Raw genomic sequence first — 19,838 nt, 5'->3', positions numbered from 1 at the left:
GGCACTTTCTCTAACAGACTGATTCAGCTCTACTGCCAAGAGGACAGAAACAGTTAAACTTTCCCACCACATGTTATGATCTCTTGTAACACAATACATCTGCCTGGCACAGAGACATCTGTCAGATATTAATAAAATATTAATTTTAAAGAATTTCCAAAACATAGGGTAAATAAAGTACTTTCCATCTCATTCATTCACCCATTTTTTTATTTATTTACAACAAATTGGATAAGATGAACATTAGCAAAATTAGCCAATATAAAAACTGGTGACCATGCAGCAGGTGACAGAGTCCAACATAGGAAAAAAAGAGAAGGGCACAGTTGACAAAAGGGTGCCTAATGTGATATCCCATTTGTTGTGGGTATTAACGGACTGCATAATATGTTGTCACTGACTCTTCCTCACTGTAATCATCCTGTTTTATAGAAGGTAATGTTACAAGAATACAGAAAAAGAACATCAGGAGGCAATTTTACATCCCTTCAGCTTTCTGCCACGAGTGGACAAGAAAAGGAGACTTCTGCACATTAAAGGTGAAAAAAAAAAAAAACTGGATTCAAGGCACATAGAGTCAATAACAGTACAGTAGGAAGAAGTCCTGATGTGTGTATGCATGACTGAAATGCAAATTAACAAATACACTTTAAACAACCATTTGCAAGGTTTCATTACTATCTCCTGCCTTGCAGGTTTTCATTTCAGTAACATAAATTCAAACAAAACCCAACTATGAAGAGAAATCCACGTTTCACCTGGAAATCACTCTGCAAGTGGAGCCCAATTTCAAACTCTTAACTGCTGCCGTTTTGAATAAATTACAGACAACTTTTCAGCATAATGCAATTCAGAGCATCACAGTAAGTAAGGTATTCCTTCTAGCAGGACTGGCATCACATGAAATTGTGCACACTGGAAAACTGGTGTAAAATTTGAAAAAGACATTCGTATACAGATGGGTTAAAATTTGCACAGTCACCAGTATCATCGGTCAAACAGGTCAATGACTGCATCTACCCCAGTGCCTCATTAAAAATAGATCCAACTACCAAGTTACCTCCCTCTGTACTGTCAAGTTGTGTGCTACTGTGGTATTTCATTAGTAAACTGAGAAGGCAATCTCAAAGGAGAAGAGCGTACTAACAGTTCAATAGGTATACCACATGTTTGGCCAAACGCTGCTAAAGAGTGGGATTCACAGCACTGCTGTGACAAATAAACAAAGGATGAAAGAACTATGCAATTGTACAAAGAAGGCAGAAAAACACTTCTAAACATGGACGGCACATAAAAGAAAAACATTTAAAGTCTAGTAACTAGATCTATCCCACAGTTTTCATAGAACAAAGACATGGGAAAACTTTTGTTATAACAATCTAACCGATTGTAGCAGAATGAACATCACACCTGGAATTATTTAAAAAAACAACAACAAACAAACAAAAACAAAACAGGAAAAGGGAGAAGACCATTTTCGAATTAAGGGATATTCTACCAAAGAAGAAACTGGTCATCTTGTACTTCATAAAACGGACACCAAGCTTAAATATCTGACAAACAGTAGCAACTGCTCTCAACTCACATCGGAGGAAGAATCAAACAAATACTAATGCTACATCTATTGATAAAACAAGACCGAAACACCTACATAATGCTTGTTTTTCCATAAAGGAAACACAATTGTCACTTGCAAAAGGTAGTTCAGCTCAAAAATAAACAAACTTATTACATCAGTAATTAAATGAAAAACTAACGTAGTCTACAGACACTATAGATGTGTTACTCAAAACTGTCCCTTTCCAGCAGAGACAGCAGGAAATTAAGGCAAAAGTGTTCAAGCAGTTACATTACACATGTATGACAATCCAAAAGGAGAACAGAAAGGTTTCAGTCAGATATAACAGCGAAATACTGAATTAAACATTCTCTCGGACTCCCAGAAACTGAGCTCTGTTCGGTACTGATAAATTGATCCATGATTTCATATGAAGGCAGATATGGTTGGGTTTTTTCCTGCTTCTGTTCCTTTTTTTAAACTATGGTGCTTTATTCCGATAAAGAGTGAATACTTCTGTCTCTGCCCCATTTATTGAGGGGCACAATCCAGAAAATCGGTCTCCTGGGAGCTACTGCATCCTTTTTAAACACGCCCCCCCTTCAGGTATTACAGACCACCATTGTAGGCATAGTCTGCTTTGTTGTGCATGATGAGTTTATTATCCACAAAGTAGAAACTGTCTGATCTGGTCTCATAAGGGTGTGCCACCATTTGACGAACTAGAAAAGGAGAAGAGCACACCATCAGTTAAGAAATAAAGATATACAGATCTGGTAATATGAACAAAAAGGAGCAGAACTTACTGAGGTCGTCAGGAAGCTGCGGGAACTCGTAAATGTGTTCACATGTGTTGCAGCTGTTAGGAATGCAAAAACCGAAGTCAAAGTCGAAATTCTTCAGAAGGCGTCCCTGAAAGTAATGCCGCTCAATCATACGGAAGCTGTTAATGGGGCGGTCACCCACTGTGAACTCCACTCTGCAGAGAGGGGAAAAGAGACAAATTAAGAAACTAAATAGACACCCGAGGCTGATCGTGATGCAGTCACACTGTTGTAGTCCATTTACTCACGTCGCACCAACCGTGCGGAGTTTTAGGAAGGCTGGTGTAAACTGGTATCTGACAAAACGCCCCGCACTGGTGTCTGGATCGCCACCCTCCTCTTCACTCTCCACGGGTCCTGACACAGAAGACTAATTCAGCTGACTGGCATACATGCTTTACTGTAGTGCTTGAAATATACATAGGGTGTCTCTTTTCAAGTTATGATCATCCATCAAAAGGCTCTGATACAACTGAATGAGCACAGTTTGAGATGGTGGCGTCAAATCAAATCGGCATTTAAAGAAACAAACAAAAATCTAAATACATGCAGAGGATGCGTTACTAGTGAAAAGGGGAAGCAATAGTGCTTAATCGTGGGTCCTTCTTTTTAGACTTCATGTGTTTTGATAGATTTACATTTGAGATAAAAGTAAGGATACCAATACACAGCTGGGCTGCAGCTCTCGTGCTTGGTGACAATTCATCTTTTTAAATGCATGATAACTAAACAGCTTTAACATGTTTGCATGGATGTATGATCATTTCTGTTATTCATTCAGGTGTGTTCTATATTTTTAAACAATTTTAAGCTTGGTAACATGCAGGCAAATTTTGAGTGTATCACTTACCGCTGTTAGGAGGTTTGGCGATTTCAAAGAGCACTGTTCCTGTCTCAAGATCTCTGATTTTGAAACGTGTGAAGTCAATGTTGTAGATATTATCTTCAGGTCTGCAAAGATAGTCTGGAATGTGGAAGGAAAAAAAGCAAGTTAAGCCAAGACAATCAACTTATGCAGTAAACGTGAGGGAGTTTAACCCTCTGCAGTCAAAGTGATCGTGTTTAGTAACACTGATGTTAACTTTTGCCTTGTTCCAGAGTGGGGTAAACAGACTTTTGGAGAAAAAAAATGTAAATAGTTTTTGATGTGTGACAGTTTGAATGGTTATTTAATTTCATTGCTGATTGACAAGATTTGGTGAAAAATTTTATGAGAAAAAAAAAAGCACATTCTCATTGCCTAGAATTAAGATTAGTGTTATCACCGTTTGTGAGCTTAGACGTCAACTAGCAAACAACTACTAGAAAATAGAGGTCCCCTTATTTAAATTCTTCTGTATTGAGGTTTCTCATTTGATGTCATGTTCACATTTTAAGAGATTTATCTGCCTCATTGGATGTGATTACAAGCTATGTTTGCTAAATTGGATGCAAAGAAGGTGCTGCACCAAAAACCTCCTAGTGATTGCTTTGGTTTCTAGCAGACTGTCATAGCTGCCTGACGTTTTTCAAATTTGTCTGCAAACACTTGCAAACTACTAGCAAAGCAGTAGTAAAAGTATGACGCAAATGGAAATGGAGACGATTGGATTTCAAAGTAAAAGCATGTGGCTCTGGAGGCAATTTGGATTGGACTTTTTTCAGTTTTACTACAGCTCAGAGAGAACCCGACCGTTGCTTGCAAGGCCTCAATGATCAGTCTCTTGGTATGTGTGACTGGGGCTTTAGTAATTACTTAATCAGATACTACCACCAACCTCCAGCAACAGATCAGGGAATACCATTTTTTCACATCATGACTGGAGTCTGCATTGTCACCATGATTGTCACACATCCAAAATAGTGAACACGTTAACGACATGTGGTTGCGCAACTGAAAAACCTCAATATAACAACTTTGTGAAAGTCACACAACTGTTTGGAGCACAAAGACTGACCTTTACTTAGAGAACTGAGACAGCACTTAAGGAGCAGTCAGGCTTTCAGTATCTGTTTTTCTGGCTCCTGCAAACTTCAGTAATGGTGACTAATGCTATAGAAAAAGGTTCCAGTGTTCAAACAATGGCAGTGAGATAGAGCAGAAGTAATGTCATTGTTGTCTGGGTGAGAAAAAAGCTAAAAAACAACATTAGTCACTAGCTGCAGCTGTAGTCAACTGGGTGTCCGATGACAAACCATGGGATAGGGTTCAAGCAGGTTACTACATGGGTGAAGGTGATGACGGTTAGGGGAGAAAATGAAAGAAGCCAGCAATCCAAATGAATTACTCATTAAATAACTGTGTGGGAAGTTGGTCCTTTATATTGATGAACACACAACAGGCACCATAACATTCAGAATTTGTTCCAAATAAAACATGACCTGGGAGAGGAATCCTTATGTTTAGGAAGCCGGTAGTAAGGACTAATGTAAAATATCACAGCATTACAGTGTGTGGAACAACTGCACAGACGAACAAAAAAAAAAGCACATCAATACATAATTACACAAGTTTGTTCAAAACAACAAACTGCATAAATATAGGAAATGCTCCTCCCAGAGATCGAGTTGTCTCCTTATGTTCTAATGAAGCCTTGTCTTAATTTTCTTTTTTTAAAATCAAGGCAGGAAACCCAAGCTGAATGTATTCAGTAAGATTCTCCTTTTTGTGAAAAAGGAGTACAGCCCGAGAAACGTAAACTTCTACCTACTGCTGTTCAGGTACAGTATCTACATTATATGTAGAATTTAAGATTATTTCATATCGTTTTTACATACTGTACATAAAGCCAAAGTGTTGTAATTACACTTCCCACTTTGTTTTTGTTTTCTTAATATGAAATCATCCACTTGTGTATACTTTACACATAATAAACTAAAATCAAAACAAAGGTTCAACTGATCATTAACTCATTAACAGCCGTGTCAGAACCGAAACTGTGTGCTTTATAATAACTTACTTAATAAACGTGGGTGAGTAGAAGATTCTAAACCTAAAAGTTTAGTCACTACACCTCCAATTGGGAAGAAATGAGAAGAAACACAACAGTACACGTATCTGCCAAACACACTTACTAAAACAAGTTGTTAAGATAATAATAGGCTTTTAGCTGTTTGACCTCCCCAAGCCAGCGTGGGGTGCCCTAAACAATGCTCGCTTTGGGGCTTCAAAGTCCTACTTGCACCCTTGCAAAACCCCCAAAACCCCCAATGAACCCGTGCTCGCAGAATCACCAAAGTAACACATGTAGTATTTACCTTATGAACACATTTAGAAAACGTACCCTTTGGTCGACTGCTCTCAAACTTCTTTTCTTAACGTTAGCCACAATTAGCATAGTGCGTAGCTAGTTAGGCGATCAAATTTCGCCGCTTTCAGCAATGCGCAACTTTACGTTGCCATAACATTACCTTCCGTAACAGCCCGGAGCCCGAGGACATGGTCCGGGGTGATATCTCTTCCTAGAGCCCGGAGTTCATCCTCTGTGACCACAGGCCACTTCTCCGTTTGGCTGCGCCTCGACTTCAGCTTCTTCAGCATTCCTCCGCCACTCTTTCTGTCCCTGTGGTTGCTCTCCGTGCCGGTGTCTGCGTCCTTCGGGCCCTTGCTGACTGTTTGTAAAGGTTTGTTTCGGGAACCGTTCATTTCGGACAGCGCGGCAACAATGAAATGAGGAGCGGAGCCTATGAATTTGGGAGCGATTTAACAAACTAGGAGGTAATCTCAAGATGGCGTGAAACGTGTTAGGGAGATGGTAACGCGAGGTTGTGATTGGCTAAGATCGATGGAGGTTGCCATAGTTACCCCAGGGGTGTGAATGGTTTAATTTCCGGGCCTTTCCGTTTCCTTATGAGCTGCTTGCGTTGTTTAGCTTTTAACACACTGGAGTGATCTGATTTGACGACCGTTTTATCTTTTCTGAAAGCCACCTATCTACCAGTTCTTTCGCTTTTGAAATATATTACCCTTTAATTTTTTTTGTTCGGATGTATTGTTGGGCCCATGTAAGTGTCGAATATACATTACATCTTTCCAGCGTGTGGCGCTAGTGCGCTTGTCCGAGTTTTGTTGACGGAAGTTCCGACGGAAGTAGAGTAAAGCAGCGATGGTGCGGCTGAAGACGAGGTAAAACGTGCCATTCGTATACTGTTTCCTCTAGCGTGTGTGCTCCTAGTTTCTGACGCTACATATTCTACCGCAGGTATTTACTATGCGAAGTCAACGTGTCGGACAGGAGCCAGCTGTTGCTGCTCGACGACCGAGCAATTATGGTGGCAGTGAAGGCAGCGGTAGCCCGCACACATGGGGACTATGGGGCCGCTATGTGTAGCATTAGATTTTGTGGTAAGAAGTTTTAGATACTTTCCAAGGATCAAGCGACAACACTTGAAAATACCAGTGAAAGTTGTTCAAATAAGCATCAGCACTAAAGTAAATTTTAAAATGTATTTAGCTGTTCGTAATGTTTGCCTGTGGAAGCTGGTCAAGCAAAGTTAAACGAAATAATAATAGTCCCAGCCCTTTGGCTTCTGGGGTGACGACATTCTTCTTGACATCGTGCTAATGTTGCTGGAATGTCGTTTGACTTTTAATTTTTTTGTCTTTTCCCCCCTTTTAGTTAAATATCTGAACGCTCACACTGGAATAGTATTTCTACGTTTTCCCAAAAGGTGTTACAAACTCCTGTGGTCTGCATTGCCTTTCATTACCAGTATTGAAACTCGTGGGCAAAAAATTCCCTGCTTTCTAAACTGTTTGCATGTAGGAGGTAAGAAAAAACTGTAAACTAATATTCCAGAATGAAAAATACATACAGTACTGTGCAAAGGTGTTGAGCCACTCATTGTTTCTTCAAAAAATCTGAAATAGTTACACTGATTTATTGAAAAGTGTGCAATCATAAATTTAAATACTGCATATAGGGCAAAAACAGAGTTTGTACAATTCAAATGAGTTTGAAAATCAATACAGGGTTTGACCACCTTTATTGTTCAACACAGTCTGAACTATCTGTCATTTCATTAAGTAGTCTTCAGGAATAGTTCTCCAGGCTTCTTCATGCACATCCAAAGCTGTTCTTTGGTTGTTGGCTGCCTATTTTTCCTTTCTTTGTCAAGGTGATCCCACACTGCTTCAATGATGTTGACTGGAGGTCAGTCCATGACTTGTTTTTTTTTTTGTTTTGTTTTGTTTTAATCCAGGTATGCTTTTACTGCACCGGCAATGTGTTTGAGATCGTTGATCACGAGGAAGACACTTTCCAGATGGTATTGCATGGTTTATCAAAATCTAATGCTTAATCTCCTGTGTTCAGAAGATCCCTCACACCACAAACCAAGATAGACTCCATCATGTTTTACAGATGGCTGTAGACACTCACTGTTGTACCCCTCTCCTAACCTCCTCTGTACTTATTGGAGACAGTTTGGGGGAAAAAAAATCTACGTTTGATTCATCACTCCATAAGACCTGTTGCCACTGACTTTCAGTTCGTGTGTAAGTTGACAGACTTCTGGTTGTTTCCCTTCATTAAGAACTGCTTCTTGACAGCCACTCTTCCACTTAAATCATTACTAATGAGGCAGTGAACAGTAGGTGCATCAGCTGAAGGTTCAGATTAGGGCTGCCACAAACGATTATTTTGATAGTCGACTAGTCACCGATTATTTTTGTGATTAGTCGACTAATCAGATCATCATCCATTGGACGTACAGCGTACAGCTTATTGCACCAGCAGCATCTGGTCTTATATAACTATCATTAGCTTACAGCTTGAAGTGTTTGTGCTAACTAAAAATAAAGACAAGATGGTAGTTTATTAATTTTTAATGAAATTTGCAGATTGTTTCGGTGAAGTTTAATAAACTCCTTGCTTTCTAAAATATAACGGGACACCGGAGTATATTCTCCAGCGTCTCACACTTCTGATAATCAGCTGTCTGCTTGACAGTTTTAGCTGTGCAAAAACTATAACTTTAATCTCAGCCAAACCGATTTACTCAGGAACAAATAAAATACTAAAGAAAGCCAAACAATAACATTTTTAAGTTATCTAAGTGACTTATATATATGTTTAACCTGACTAGCGAAAGACGGCGGTGGGTTTGAAAACGATTTGCCGGGAGTCCGGTGTTCTCACGGCTCTAGTTAGCCTTGCCCCCGCCTAGCTAACGAGCTAGTGGGTAACAGACGTCTCCGAAAACGTCGGAGCGCTTTTGAAAATATGTGGTGTCTTGATAAACTGAGCAGATATTTGAGGTTTACACAGCTACATTCTCGCCTGAAAATATGTTAAACGTTTATTTTGTGACCCAGAAAGAATAATAAGAGTAAAGTTAAAACTAACTAGCTGCCGCCATTGTTGACAACTGCGCTGGGCTGCGCTATGAATTCTGGGACACAGCTTCTTCTTCTTCGGGGTTTAACGGCAGCTGGCATCCTTGTACATGCAGTGCTGCCATCTTCTGTTTCAGTCCGTTATTACACTCTTAAATCCTACTACTCATTCCTGCGTCCTTTGTGATCTTACAAAGCTTCAAACGATGCGTCGACTATTAAATTAGTCGTCGACGATTTTAATAGTTGACATAATCGTGACTAGTCGACTAATCGTGGCAGCCCTAGTTCAGATGCATCTTTCAGATTCTGTGTGAGGTCTTTGCTGGATTTTTTTTTTTTACTATTTCTTAAGGACATGACTTTCATATACACGTAGATAGTCTTTTAGGTGTGCCACTTCCTTTTTTTGTCACCCAGTTCTCTCAGTTTTTTAACAATGGACTGCAGACCATGCTGAGATATACCTAGTTTCCATCTTACAACTCTTTAGGAATCGTCCTCTTAGTGGAAAAAATACTATTTCCCACCCGTCACATTGTTATCGTTGGTATTTTTTCATAGATTAAACAGAAGAAGTGGAAGCAAATTATGTACAGTTTAAAACTGGTTCTTTGCTAAGTTAACATTTATGTGTACGCCACTGGTGAATACCTTGAGTTAAGTGCTGTGGTGTGAATGAGACACAGCGGGTCCAGAGATCACAGTTTTGAGCCATTTTATTCATTCCAGCTGCAGCTCTCGGCTGTCAGCCATACATGCATCACACCACAAAAACTCACAACAAACCCCAGTTCCCCATGTTTTAAACTCGGCGGGCATGATTACGGATACCATGCAGGTGCATCCGCACGGCCCCGCAGACAACGCCCCACCACAAGTGCTTTTTTTTTAATACTTGAATGAATCATCAGTCGGGGTTAAGAAACAAATAAGCATTGCTCTGAAAATGGTCAGGTAGAAAGACTGAATTCACAATAAGTGAAAAAGCAACCAAGAAAAGCCAACAACAAAAAACTTTGAAAGACCTTCAGAAAGCCTGGAAAATTATTGCTCACGACGATTTTAAACAATTATAAGGAGGTCTGGCTCCTTGGAAGGAAAATAGAAAGAAATTAGGGGTTGCTCAAGACTTTTGCACAGAACCATACATTTTAACTACATATAATTTAAGGTGAGTTTTTTGTTTGTTTCAGGGACAATTAGAACATGTCAGAAGTTTCTGATCCGATACAACACCCAGCAGCTCCATCGAATGCTGCCTAAATGTAAAAGCGAAGGTAAAGAATTGATTTGAACACTAAATTTTGCAGTTTTGGTCAGTGTGTTTCTTAACACTACACTAATATTATCCTCATAAAGTTGTAATGTTCTACATTTTAACTTTCGTCTTAAATCATATAGGATGTGATCAAGCTCTTCAGTTGTAGATCTTGTAGTTCACTGAAGACAACAAACATTTGATCTTGGGACAACAAACACAAAATGAACAAAAAAAAATGCAATTTGACGGAGTTCTCCTCGTTTCATTTGCAGAAGAAAAACGGCAGGTTCGCAAAGCAATTCTAAGCTGTTCCCTAACAGAAAGCAAGGAAGCATTTGAAGAGGATTCAGAGAGTGAGGAGGAAGAGGAAGAAGAGGAGTGACTTGACTACATGCTGGGGCCTGTGCTCAGGTTCAAGTAGGATGCCTGGTTGTGCTTGTTTTTTGTTGTGACTGAAAGAGAAGTCTGTATGAAGCATTTGAAGAAATAGATTCACAACTGCAAGAGTACCTTGCAGCAGGTTCTCAGTGCTTTTGTTACTTTTAACCCCTCCACCTCCTCCTTTAGATAATTCTCTGCACTGCAGGGACGGTTTACATGGATAACTTTGGGTTGCAGAGTGGTCTGATGGACTGTCTTGAGTGTCTTTCATCAGCAAAGTCATGTGTTTGATCACATGATCATAAGTTAGATAGTTAAATAAAACTGCATTTACACAGTGCGACACAGTACTATGCTCTCCTTCTGAAGAGTCAGACATTTAATTTTGTGTGTTTAATTTGTATTGGTTCCTTTTTTGTCATATTTGTAAATTAAAGCCATAGTTTGAAGATACAGTGTTTGTGATGCTGTTCCATGTACTTCACATGCTCACATAGACCATCTGGGTCATATAGGCAATCAAATACGCACTTTCATAATTTTATTAAGAATATACCATTCATTATATAGAAAGATGTTCTGTAGTACGTATACAAAATTATGGATACAGATACATACAGCAGGCTGTATGTAAATCATGACATCACCCACTGGTTAGTGACGTCCAGAAAGATATACTACAAAAGTTCAACACAATGCTTTGCATTAGCTAAAAACCGCAGTGGAAGAGATCGGGTATCACAATGATGGCTATCAGCTGTCTAGGTTAAGGTGTGTTTTCTGCCTCGGGCTCTGTGCAAACTTAAACAAAAAGGTGCATTCAATGTGTCGTGACGGTGCACAAAATGATCCCTGTGAGCGCCGCCTATTCTAAAAAGAGATGTGGTCAGATGATGATGATGGGGGAAAATTAGTGATAAAATGTAAAAGAACATGAAAAATACAGTAAAATACAAGACTTGCAAAAACAATGAGCTTAATGCTGCAGAAAATTGTTAGGTTTGAAATTTAGTGCACAGAGAGGTAGATTAACCTCCTAGGACCTGGCGTCCACATATGTGGACATCACATTTTGGGTTATTTAGACCAAAATACTCAATTTTGCTCTACAAGGGCCTGATATCCACTTACGAGGACATTATACTGCTACTGTTCTATCGAAATTTTAAACGAATATCCTCGTATGTGGCTCTCATTTTTCTTAGAAACAAAAATTAGGTAAAAAAAATAATAATCTGGTAATTCGTTGTTTTTACATTCATCAGGTCCCAAGCAGCCCAAATATCAAAGAGAAATTAAAAATGCATGTCGTGGAAGAGTTCAGGTCTTAGGAGGTTAAACATTTTAATTTGAGTTCATTATTTTGATCCTGAGTACGCTCTCTGCCCTGCTGTTTATTTCGAAGGTGACGGCTGCAAGTTAGAGCTCTGAAGCTTAAAACTGGATCTATTTAAAAATAAAAGTTTCCATTGCCTGATGAAGAAAACACGAAGACTAGACTGAACAGGTATTCTTGGTGTGTGTTCTGTGTTCTAGTAGCTGCAATTTCAGCAGCGCAAAGGTCATCTTAGTGTTTTGAAGAGCGAGTGCTGGGGCTGAATGCAAACTGTGGACGGAGCATGCTGTTAGGCTAATGCCTTGTAACTGGTAAGTCATTAACCAGTGAACAAGCCTGGGCTAAATATCCAACTCCAAAACTGACCATGACTTATAAAATTAACTTATTGTTTCCTAAATCTTAGTTTCTACATTTATGGTCTTATGAGGTGAGGCCCCCACTTTTACCCCTGTGCAGTATCCAAGCTGCATACTTAGATTTGTAGACAAGGTCTTCCTGTGATCCCATGTACCCATCTGAAAACTAGAAGGGTTTTGTACATTGAAAATCTTAATGCCAAAACTTTGTGGCATTAAACACTTAAACTAAACTTTTCAGACAGGCATTTGGGTAATGTTTTTGGGTTCTGGTTTATTTTACTTGGTTAATGTGTCTTCATTTTAAAATTTAACTTTTTTGGAGAGGGGCAGAAACAAAGGCTATGACTAGTTTGAGGCCCTAGTTAAATTGAGGGTCTGCACCAAGGCCCAGTATAAAGGTAACACCAATTATTTACACCATCTGGCTCAGCTACTCCAGCTGACTCCATTAAAAAAAAAGAACCCAAAACAAACAAACTATTTAAAAAACACGAAGTATGAAGAAAACAAAAGTATACTAAACTTATTTTATCACCCCAAATCCAATAAACTAATCCTAATCTGACATGGACGTTATTACTACGTCTCCCATGATCCCTCGCACGGGCCTCTTTACTAAACAATAGTGATGGGATTTCCCCCTCTTTTTTTTGAGAACCGGCTCTTTTGGCTCAACTCACTAAAAAGAGCCGGCTCTTTTGGCTCCCAACTGGATCTTCAGGTTGTTTTGTTGCTTTAATTAATTTATTATTAACAATAATATAAAATTGTGCACAAAATGAATTCCTAATGTAAAAAAAACCCTGTGGTTTTATTTATTTATATGTTTATATATAAATATATATGGTGGCCCCTAGAGACAAAGCACGTACAAACTCCAAAGCAAGTACAAACTCCAAAACACATTTCTAGCGTTAACTGAATTTCCAAAACAGAGCTACCTAGATCACTTAAATTACACAATTGAAAGCATATGTGTATTGTTTGTGTATTTATACACAAGCACTCATATATATATTCAAATAATAAAAAAAAAAAAAGTTCATTTACCTGTTACTACCACACACCGAATCCAGTCGCTGGTACTTCCTGGCTTGTGTAGCCACTAGGTAACAAAAGCTCAACACTGCGCCTAGCATCCTGGAGCACTTCTGTTGTGTTTTGTACGTGCTTCGGGGTTTGTACGCATTTTGGAGTTTGTACGTGCTTCGGAGTTTTTACGTGCTTTGTCTCTAGGGGCCACCGTAAATATAATTTTATTTATTCACTCCACATAAAATGTAATAAATAAATAAATCATATAATACAAAACCAAACTATTCACATTTTAAATTTTTAACTATTTAAAATTTCAGCTTTTTCCTTTTAAACAAATTTAAAGTGAAACAACACAAAACACTGCAAACCACAACACAATTAAATATAAATTAAAATATGAAAACAAAAAGAAGATGCACATTCTCTGTCATATGGGCCTACATGAATAAACTATCTGAATCCTTTATCATCTGCAAATGAAAATAGTTGTGGATGATTATTATACCTTTCTAATGTGACGTTGTTGTCCCTGGCTCTCTTTTTCTCTGGCTCTGTTCCTGTGCTACTGCGAGTGCAACTACCGCCTCTCCCCACTCTTCCCAGCGCAAAGCACAAGCCTCGCGTGCGGAGTGAAGCGGAAAAAAGGGCAAGAGAGAGGGTGAGAGAAAGAAAAAAATAACCCATGGCTCCCAATAAGGAGTCGGATCTTGTCGTTCACTTCAAAGAGGCGGCTCTAAGAGCCGTTTCGTTCGCGACCGACACATCACTACTAAACAAATCGGCAGGGAGTACAAGAAACATCCGGGTCTCTCAGGTTCCTGTCTGGCGACCCGTCGCCATTAGTGCAAGCTCGTTTTGAAGGATATATTTTTTTTGGCTAAAATCTCGGAATTTTTAGGTTTTCCAGCTTTTGGAAAACATTTATCGCCTTGTTAAGGGCATATTGTTTCCCTTAGCGAGAAAAAATCCTAAATTCGGGGGGTCTTGGCCCCGCGTGACGATTTTTCGTCCTCACTTCCAACTGCTCCGATAACTTGAGACGCCGAAACCGTGTCTCTTATTTTTTCTCGGGTTTGTTTTATGGTCAAGATGTCGCCGTGATGGGGTCTCCGCGTTTGACAGAAATGAATCAGGGCCTTCGTCGCCTGACCCGCACTCACTGCAGCCCGCTTTCCTTCTCCGTTTTTCCGTTTTATGCTAGAGAGCTCGGCGGCTCTCTGCCCGGAGCTCGGCCTCAACACCGTTCACTGCACGGAGACAAACATGGAGAAAAACCCCAACAGCAGCAGCAGCACCAAGGTTCCGCCCCGTTCCAGCTCCACAGGCCCGGCACCGAGCGAATCTAAACCCAAAACAGGTGAACACATATCAGGAAACGGCATAAATATCACATGAGGTTGCCAAACACATTGTGTGCTCTTGTAGCTAAACACCCATTGCCCTGTGGCCTGTTGGGGCCTAGCCGTACTGCAGAGGTTGTTTACCTTGTATGGCTAAGGACCTGATGTAGCTGTCAAAACATTTGACCCACCAGCTGTCACAAAAGTACCCGATATTTCCATCCAGCATTGTTTTACTTATTTTTTTTATGACATGATGACACATTTCCGCTACCAATCCAAAGCTACTAATGTACGTAAATAAATATTTAGTTGTATAGTTTTCACAAAACTATTGTGTTTTCAGATGCATGAAAACTGGTATTTTGTTTGCTAAATCCTGAAAAAAATGCACTGAAAATCCAAAACACACGAATTAAGATGTGCCCTAAACAAACACCATTGAACTCTGTAAGAAACTGTATTTGCACTTTCTTTATATGGGGTGGAAATGTGCAAAAGGCTTAGTTTTTACCTACAGACTCAATTACAGGAGACTTAATCTACTGTTTTTAGACATCGGGTCTTTCACATTACAAATCAGCTTGAATTGTGATGTTTATAAATGTTTCCCCCCTAAGGCTTTTTTTTTTTTTTTTTAAAAAAAAATTTTTTATTTGGATTTCAGAAGGTAAAAATAATGGAGGCTCCAAGCGTTACAGCCGCAAGCGTGAGCCCTCCTTTCCTAAAGCCGACAGTTTCCCCGGCCCTCGCCGCACCAATTCACAGAAAAGCAAGAATTTTGACAAGAGACCCCCTCAGAGAGGTGGAGGACGACAGTATGGAGTTACAGGTGGAGGACGACGTGAGGAGGTGCGTGTTTCCAAAGGCTGATGTTGTACTGACCTCATTTAGTGGTGAGAAAACTTCAGCAGTTCCTTGTTGACATTCATTTGGTCAATTGCGATCAATCCTCGTGTCACCAGGTAGCAGAGACGCGCCGGGCCGAGTTCAGCCCGGCTCAGTTGGCAGGACCGAAAAAAATAAGCCTGAACCACCTGCTGAACTTCACTTTTGAACCCCGTGGAGGTAACGGTGGCGTCGGAGACGGAGGCCACTCCTGTTGGGGCCGTCGAAACAAATGGGGCCACAAGCACAAGCCCTTCAACAAGGAGCTTTTTCTGCAGGCCAAGTAAGCGGCCTCCCAAACGAAAATGATTCTGAATGCAGAGACTCGATGTTTGGGATTCATCTCACCTTTGTGTGTGTTGCAGTTGTCAGTTTGTGGTGACTGATGACCAGGATTACAAGGCTCACTTCACTGATCCAGACACCCTGGTCAACTGGGACTGTGTGCAACAAGTGGTGAGTTATCCTCCGCGTTTTGACGGGGAAGTGTTAACTACCAATATTTAATCAAATGAAAGCACGTGTCTTGACAAGCCATTTCTGCTCATTCTGCAGCGCATCTATAGCCACGAGGTGCCATCGTGCCCCATCTGCCTGTACCCTCCTGTGGCAGCCCGCATCACCCGGTGTGGACACATCTTCTGCTGGCCGTGCATGCTGCACTACCTGTCTCTTAGTGACAAGAGCTGGTCCAAGTGCCCCATCTGCTATGAGGCAGTGCACACAGCTGACCTGAAGAGGTAAAACAGAAGGAAGCAAAACATTGCTATCTGTCTAAAGGAGAAGAGGAGTTACTCCCCCCCCCCCCCCATGGCTCATTTAGACATCATAATTCTTAGTATATACAAATGAGTTCTTTGCTGCTTGCTTACCTGTGAGCCCTGTGCCCTCACAAGTTCTCCTGCTACATGGAGATATTAAAACAGGTTCATTTAGTTTGCGCAGGGTTTTTCGGTTTGTTTGGTTTTTAACCACTTGCTTGTGTTGTTGCAGTGTGGTTGCTATGGAGACCAGACAGTATGTGGCTGGTGACAAGATCACCATGCGCTTGATGCGAAGAGAGAAGGGGGCTCTGGTGGCCCTGCCTAGCTCTCAGTGGGTGAAGGTGGAGGAGCCTGTTCGTTTTGGAGGCAAGTCTGTGCCAGTTTTATGGACAAGATCATTTTTCACTTTTAAATTCATATAAGACTTCATATAAGTTTAAAGGTATTTTTAAACTCTGTTCACATTTATTTCATAGATGCATGTTTGAGTCCATATTCCAAGCTGCTGCTGACCTCCCCGGCACAGGTCCTGAACCTGGTGGCAGAGGAGAAGGGAATTCTTCAGGCTCAGCTTAGCCAGGAAGAGGACGCTCAAGGGTGCTTCATCCAGAGCGCCCTTTGTCTTTTACAGGTAAAGCTACGTGCACATCTTTGGCAACTAAGACATAACAACATAGACATAAATAATGCAATAGACAAAATAAAGTGAAATAAGCGCATTTAATTTGTATGAATAAAAGTTTTTTTGCTATGCCGCTAAATCCATTTTCTCTTGGGTGTTTTGTTTGTTTGTTTGTTTTGTCTAAGGAAGCCAAATAAGCAGTTAACTGATGATGTCTTTATCTGTATGTGTTTGTGATTAGGAGCAAGAGGAGAAGCTTCTGGAGCAGCAGAAGGAGAATGCAGACAGCCTCGACTTGTCCTCTCTGACTATGAAAGAACCTTCTTCTCCTGTGGAAGAAGGGGTGACTAACATCAGCAGTGCCAAGGTGAGTCTAAACCTTCTTTACCCTTTTTCACATTGTTGTATCTCTGGTGATGGGATCAAATGTATCCTATTTGCGTGGTCCTGGTTATGGTTTTTTATCGCCTCTGTCTTGTTTCATCTTTAGCCCGTGCTGCAGTACGCCTCAGCATTTGATGACGAGGTGGCAGAGTTTCCGGAAGATGCTGATGTAGAGCTGCCAGGCTTTCCCGAAGCGATTCTAGAGAGTGTGCTGGAGGAGCCTCCTGCAGCTACAGGGGATTCCACCTCAGAGCTCCAGCTTGAAGAGGAGAGCCCGGCCATCCAGGCAGAGTCAGGCCGGCCCTCAGCCAGTGTGGTGCCTGGACCTTATTACTATTTCTACCAAGGTTGGTGATCCTCTGCTCCACCCATCTACCCAGGATAAAATTCCTGCCGTAATATGTAAAATTTCCTCATCCCTATTTTTTTCCTGCTTTCCATTTTTCTCCGTCAAGCTGACGACTGCCAGCAGATGTTCCTGCATCCCGTGAACGTGCGCTGCCTGCTACGTGAATACGGCAGCTTGGAGGCCAGTCCTGAATCCATCACCGCCACAGTGGTGGAGATAGTGGGGCAGACAGTCACAGAGGTCAGCAAACAAAGAAACAAAAGACTGACGTTCTGTTGTTTAATGTAGTTTTCATTTAAGTCAACACATTTAGTTTATTTATCCCCCTTTCCTTCTTGCAGGAGATCCGCCGCCGGCATCGCTATCTGGCTCATCTGCCACTCACGTGCGAGTTCAGCATCTGTGAGCTAGCACTGCAACCACCAGTCCTGTCCCAGGAAACTCTGGACATGTTTGCAGGTTAGAACACTTAAAACTTGTTTTAAGGGTTTTACTGTAAAGGTTTCTCAGATGAAATAAATCGTCCTTTAAACCTTTTAGATGACTTGGAGAAAAGAAAACGCCTGAGGCAGAAGAAGGCGAGAGATGAGAAACGCAGAGAGAAGCGAATTGAGATTGAGGAGAACAAGAAGCAGGGTAAATGTAAGTATACCTGAAAATTACACCTTTTATATACCTCATATTTTGAAATTGAGGTCCATAGTACTTGCATTTTCATTCCCCAGATCCTGAGGTGCATATTGGACTGGAGAACCTTCAGCATTTCCCAGCATTCGGCTCTCCACCTCACAACAGCAGCCCCCCGATCCAGCCTGACTTCACCTTTGCGCCTCCTTCGCCCCTCAGCAGCAGCCCTTCCTCTGGTAAGATCACCCCTTCCATCTGCCATTTTTTGATAAGAGTTTCCTCCTGTCAGCTGCCTGTGTGGCTTTTGGTGATAAACGCCATGACACACATAAATTTTTTTTCTTTTTTTTTTTTTTTAAACGTCTGTCAATTCAGATGGAATGAAATTCCCAAGTCTGAATACGCCGTCACCTGTCGTGGGTAGTGTGGAGGATGAGTCCCACTGCATGTCCTTTGCACAGGTGTGTGTGGGAACAGTATTCTTTGTGACTTAAGTGGTTGGCATAGCTCAGCAGTGCTTTAATAAGACTGTTTCCTGTGTAGATGCTAAGAGATGGGAAAGCAAGAGCTGATGCTGGGCCCAGGATCACTCCAAAGAAAGGTAATGCAGGAGTGTAGATGTTATGGTGCCTTGTTTGTTACAGTTAAGCTGTAAATGTGAATAATGTGAAATCTCACAGTTAAAATGCCAACTCCTGTTAAAATGAAATTGATTAGAGGTGCCTGGTTGGCTCATGATAGTAGCTACAGCAGTAAGCTTGTATTTATGGGGTGCAGTTTTAGTCTGCTTTATAAACTGATAATACTTGAGCAAAGAGCCAGATAATGTACCCATGTTGTCATCAAAGGGTTTGTCTGCCTACATCCGCTTACAAGGTGGAATAATAGAGTCACACAGTTTTTGCTACTTTTATTTAAACCCAACTTGTCATAGGAGTAAAATCTGATATATTGAACCTTGGCTCAGAATAAAACCCCAGCCTCATCATTTCTGTTTGTGCTTCCTGTCTATGTGGTTATATCAGTTGTTACAAATTGCACGTACCGAGTGGGTGAAAATAAGCAAAGCTTTTTGTGTTATTGTGCCTTTCTGGTAAAACCAGTTTTTGGAACTGCAACACCCAGAGGTTTCCTGAACTCAATGTTGTGCCTTGTACCATGCAGATAAGCTGCTCGCTCCCCCAGCAGCAGACAGCGATGGCGAGAGCGACGGCTCAGACCGTGTCCCAGTGCCCAACTTTCAGAACTCCTTCAGTCAGGCTTTAGGGAAGGCACTTATGCAGTTGGACAGTGGTCCAGTTTCTTCTCAACAACCTGTGGTTGAACCAGGTCAGGAACCTCTGATCCCTCACATCTACTTAGCCGAAGCCTGATATTTCTGACTAGACTCATTGTTTGTTCAGAGACGATCACACGCTCACTCCCGTCTGGGATTTTTCTCTTTCAGATGAAAAAGGAGGAAAAAAGAAGAAGAAAAAGCAGAAGCTTCTATTCAGCACATCCATGGTTCACACAAAGTAGACAACACTGAAGTTCATTTAATCATATTGTTTCTCCCCCACTGCTTGTGTTTTCAGTTTCACGCAGATCTTTCTGGAACTATAAGCTATGGAAAAGGATTTGAGTTCATGCTGCTTCAAACATTGTTCCACTGGCTTCATCACCTGTTCGAGCTGTTTGTCTTTCCATCGGTTTAACTTGCATTTCTGTTGTACAACAAGGCCAAAGCTTTGCACCATCATGCTCGTGTCACAATGAAAGCCTTATGAGTCAATTTAAGTTAAC

At 41.0% G+C, this 19,838-nt stretch overlaps 3 protein-coding genes across 3 annotated transcripts; 2 read left to right on the top strand and 1 right to left on the bottom strand.

Annotated features, from left to right (window-relative positions):
- Window positions 1-642: 642 nt before the first annotated feature.
- Window positions 643-6,016, bottom strand: unc119b (unc-119 lipid binding chaperone B). The gene is made up of 5 exons (XM_026187946.1): window positions 5,773-6,016; window positions 3,233-3,346; window positions 2,631-2,739; window positions 2,365-2,537; window positions 643-2,280 (listed from the first exon to the last, which is right to left on the bottom strand). The coding sequence occupies exons 1-5, from the start codon at window positions 6,005-6,007 to the stop codon at window positions 2,168-2,170; spliced, it is 744 nt and encodes a 247-aa protein (XP_026043731.1). The 5' UTR covers window positions 6,008-6,016; the 3' UTR covers window positions 643-2,167.
- A 367-nt stretch (window positions 6,017-6,383) lies between these two features.
- On the top strand, window positions 6,384-10,796 carry pop5 (POP5 homolog, ribonuclease P/MRP subunit). The gene is made up of 5 exons (XM_026187947.1): window positions 6,384-6,487; window positions 6,564-6,706; window positions 6,981-7,130; window positions 9,895-9,978; window positions 10,235-10,796. Exons 1-5 carry the CDS (start codon window positions 6,468-6,470, stop codon window positions 10,342-10,344), a joined length of 507 nt encoding a protein of 168 aa, XP_026043732.1. The 5' UTR covers window positions 6,384-6,467; the 3' UTR covers window positions 10,345-10,796.
- A 3,043-nt stretch (window positions 10,797-13,839) lies between these two features.
- On the top strand, window positions 13,840-19,827 carry rnf10 (ring finger protein 10). The gene is made up of 17 exons (XM_026187757.1): window positions 13,840-14,436; window positions 15,087-15,271; window positions 15,385-15,590; window positions 15,673-15,763; window positions 15,863-16,047; window positions 16,301-16,437; window positions 16,548-16,702; window positions 16,935-17,060; window positions 17,184-17,424; window positions 17,533-17,666; window positions 17,768-17,885; window positions 17,967-18,068; window positions 18,152-18,289; window positions 18,429-18,514; window positions 18,597-18,654; window positions 19,218-19,382; window positions 19,501-19,827. Exons 1-17 carry the CDS (start codon window positions 14,274-14,276, stop codon window positions 19,572-19,574), a joined length of 2,364 nt encoding a protein of 787 aa, XP_026043542.1. The 5' UTR covers window positions 13,840-14,273; the 3' UTR covers window positions 19,575-19,827.
- The last annotated feature ends 11 nt before the right edge of the window (window positions 19,828-19,838 follow it).

The sequence above is a fragment of the Astatotilapia calliptera genome, chromosome 12 (genome assembly GCF_900246225.1).
Source record: "Astatotilapia calliptera chromosome 12, fAstCal1.2, whole genome shotgun sequence".
Taxonomy (NCBI): domain Eukaryota; kingdom Metazoa; phylum Chordata; class Actinopteri; order Cichliformes; family Cichlidae; genus Astatotilapia; species Astatotilapia calliptera.
The sequence above is the reverse complement of the archived record's forward strand: the minus strand, read 5'-3'. Positions and strand labels throughout refer to the sequence as shown.

Coding starts and splice junctions, on each gene's coding strand:
- unc119b (XM_026187946.1), bottom strand. CDS start 6,007: ATGAACGGTTCCCGAAACAAACCTTTACAAACAGTCAGCAAGGGCCCG. Junction 2,740..3,232: donor CGCCAAACCTCCTAACAGCG/GTAAGTGATACA, acceptor CTTCTGTGTCAG/GACCCGTGGAGAGTGAAGAG. Junction 2,538..2,630: donor CTCCGCACGGTTGGTGCGAC/GTGAGTAAATGG, acceptor CCCTCTCTGCAG/AGTGGAGTTCACAGTGGGTG.
- pop5 (XM_026187947.1), top strand. CDS start 6,468: ATGGTGCGGCTGAAGACGAG. Junction 7,131..9,894: donor AAACTGTTTGCATGTAGGAG/GTAAGAAAAAAC, acceptor TGTTTGTTTCAG/GGACAATTAGAACATGTCAG. Junction 9,979..10,234: donor GCCTAAATGTAAAAGCGAAG/GTAAAGAATTGA, acceptor TTTCATTTGCAG/AAGAAAAACGGCAGGTTCGC.
- rnf10 (XM_026187757.1), top strand. CDS start 14,274: ATGCTAGAGAGCTCGGCGGCTCTCTGCCCGGAGCTCGGCCTCAACACC. Junction 14,437..15,086: donor CGAATCTAAACCCAAAACAG/GTGAACACATAT, acceptor TTTGGATTTCAG/AAGGTAAAAATAATGGAGGC. Junction 15,764..15,862: donor GGGACTGTGTGCAACAAGTG/GTGAGTTATCCT, acceptor CTCATTCTGCAG/CGCATCTATAGCCACGAGGT.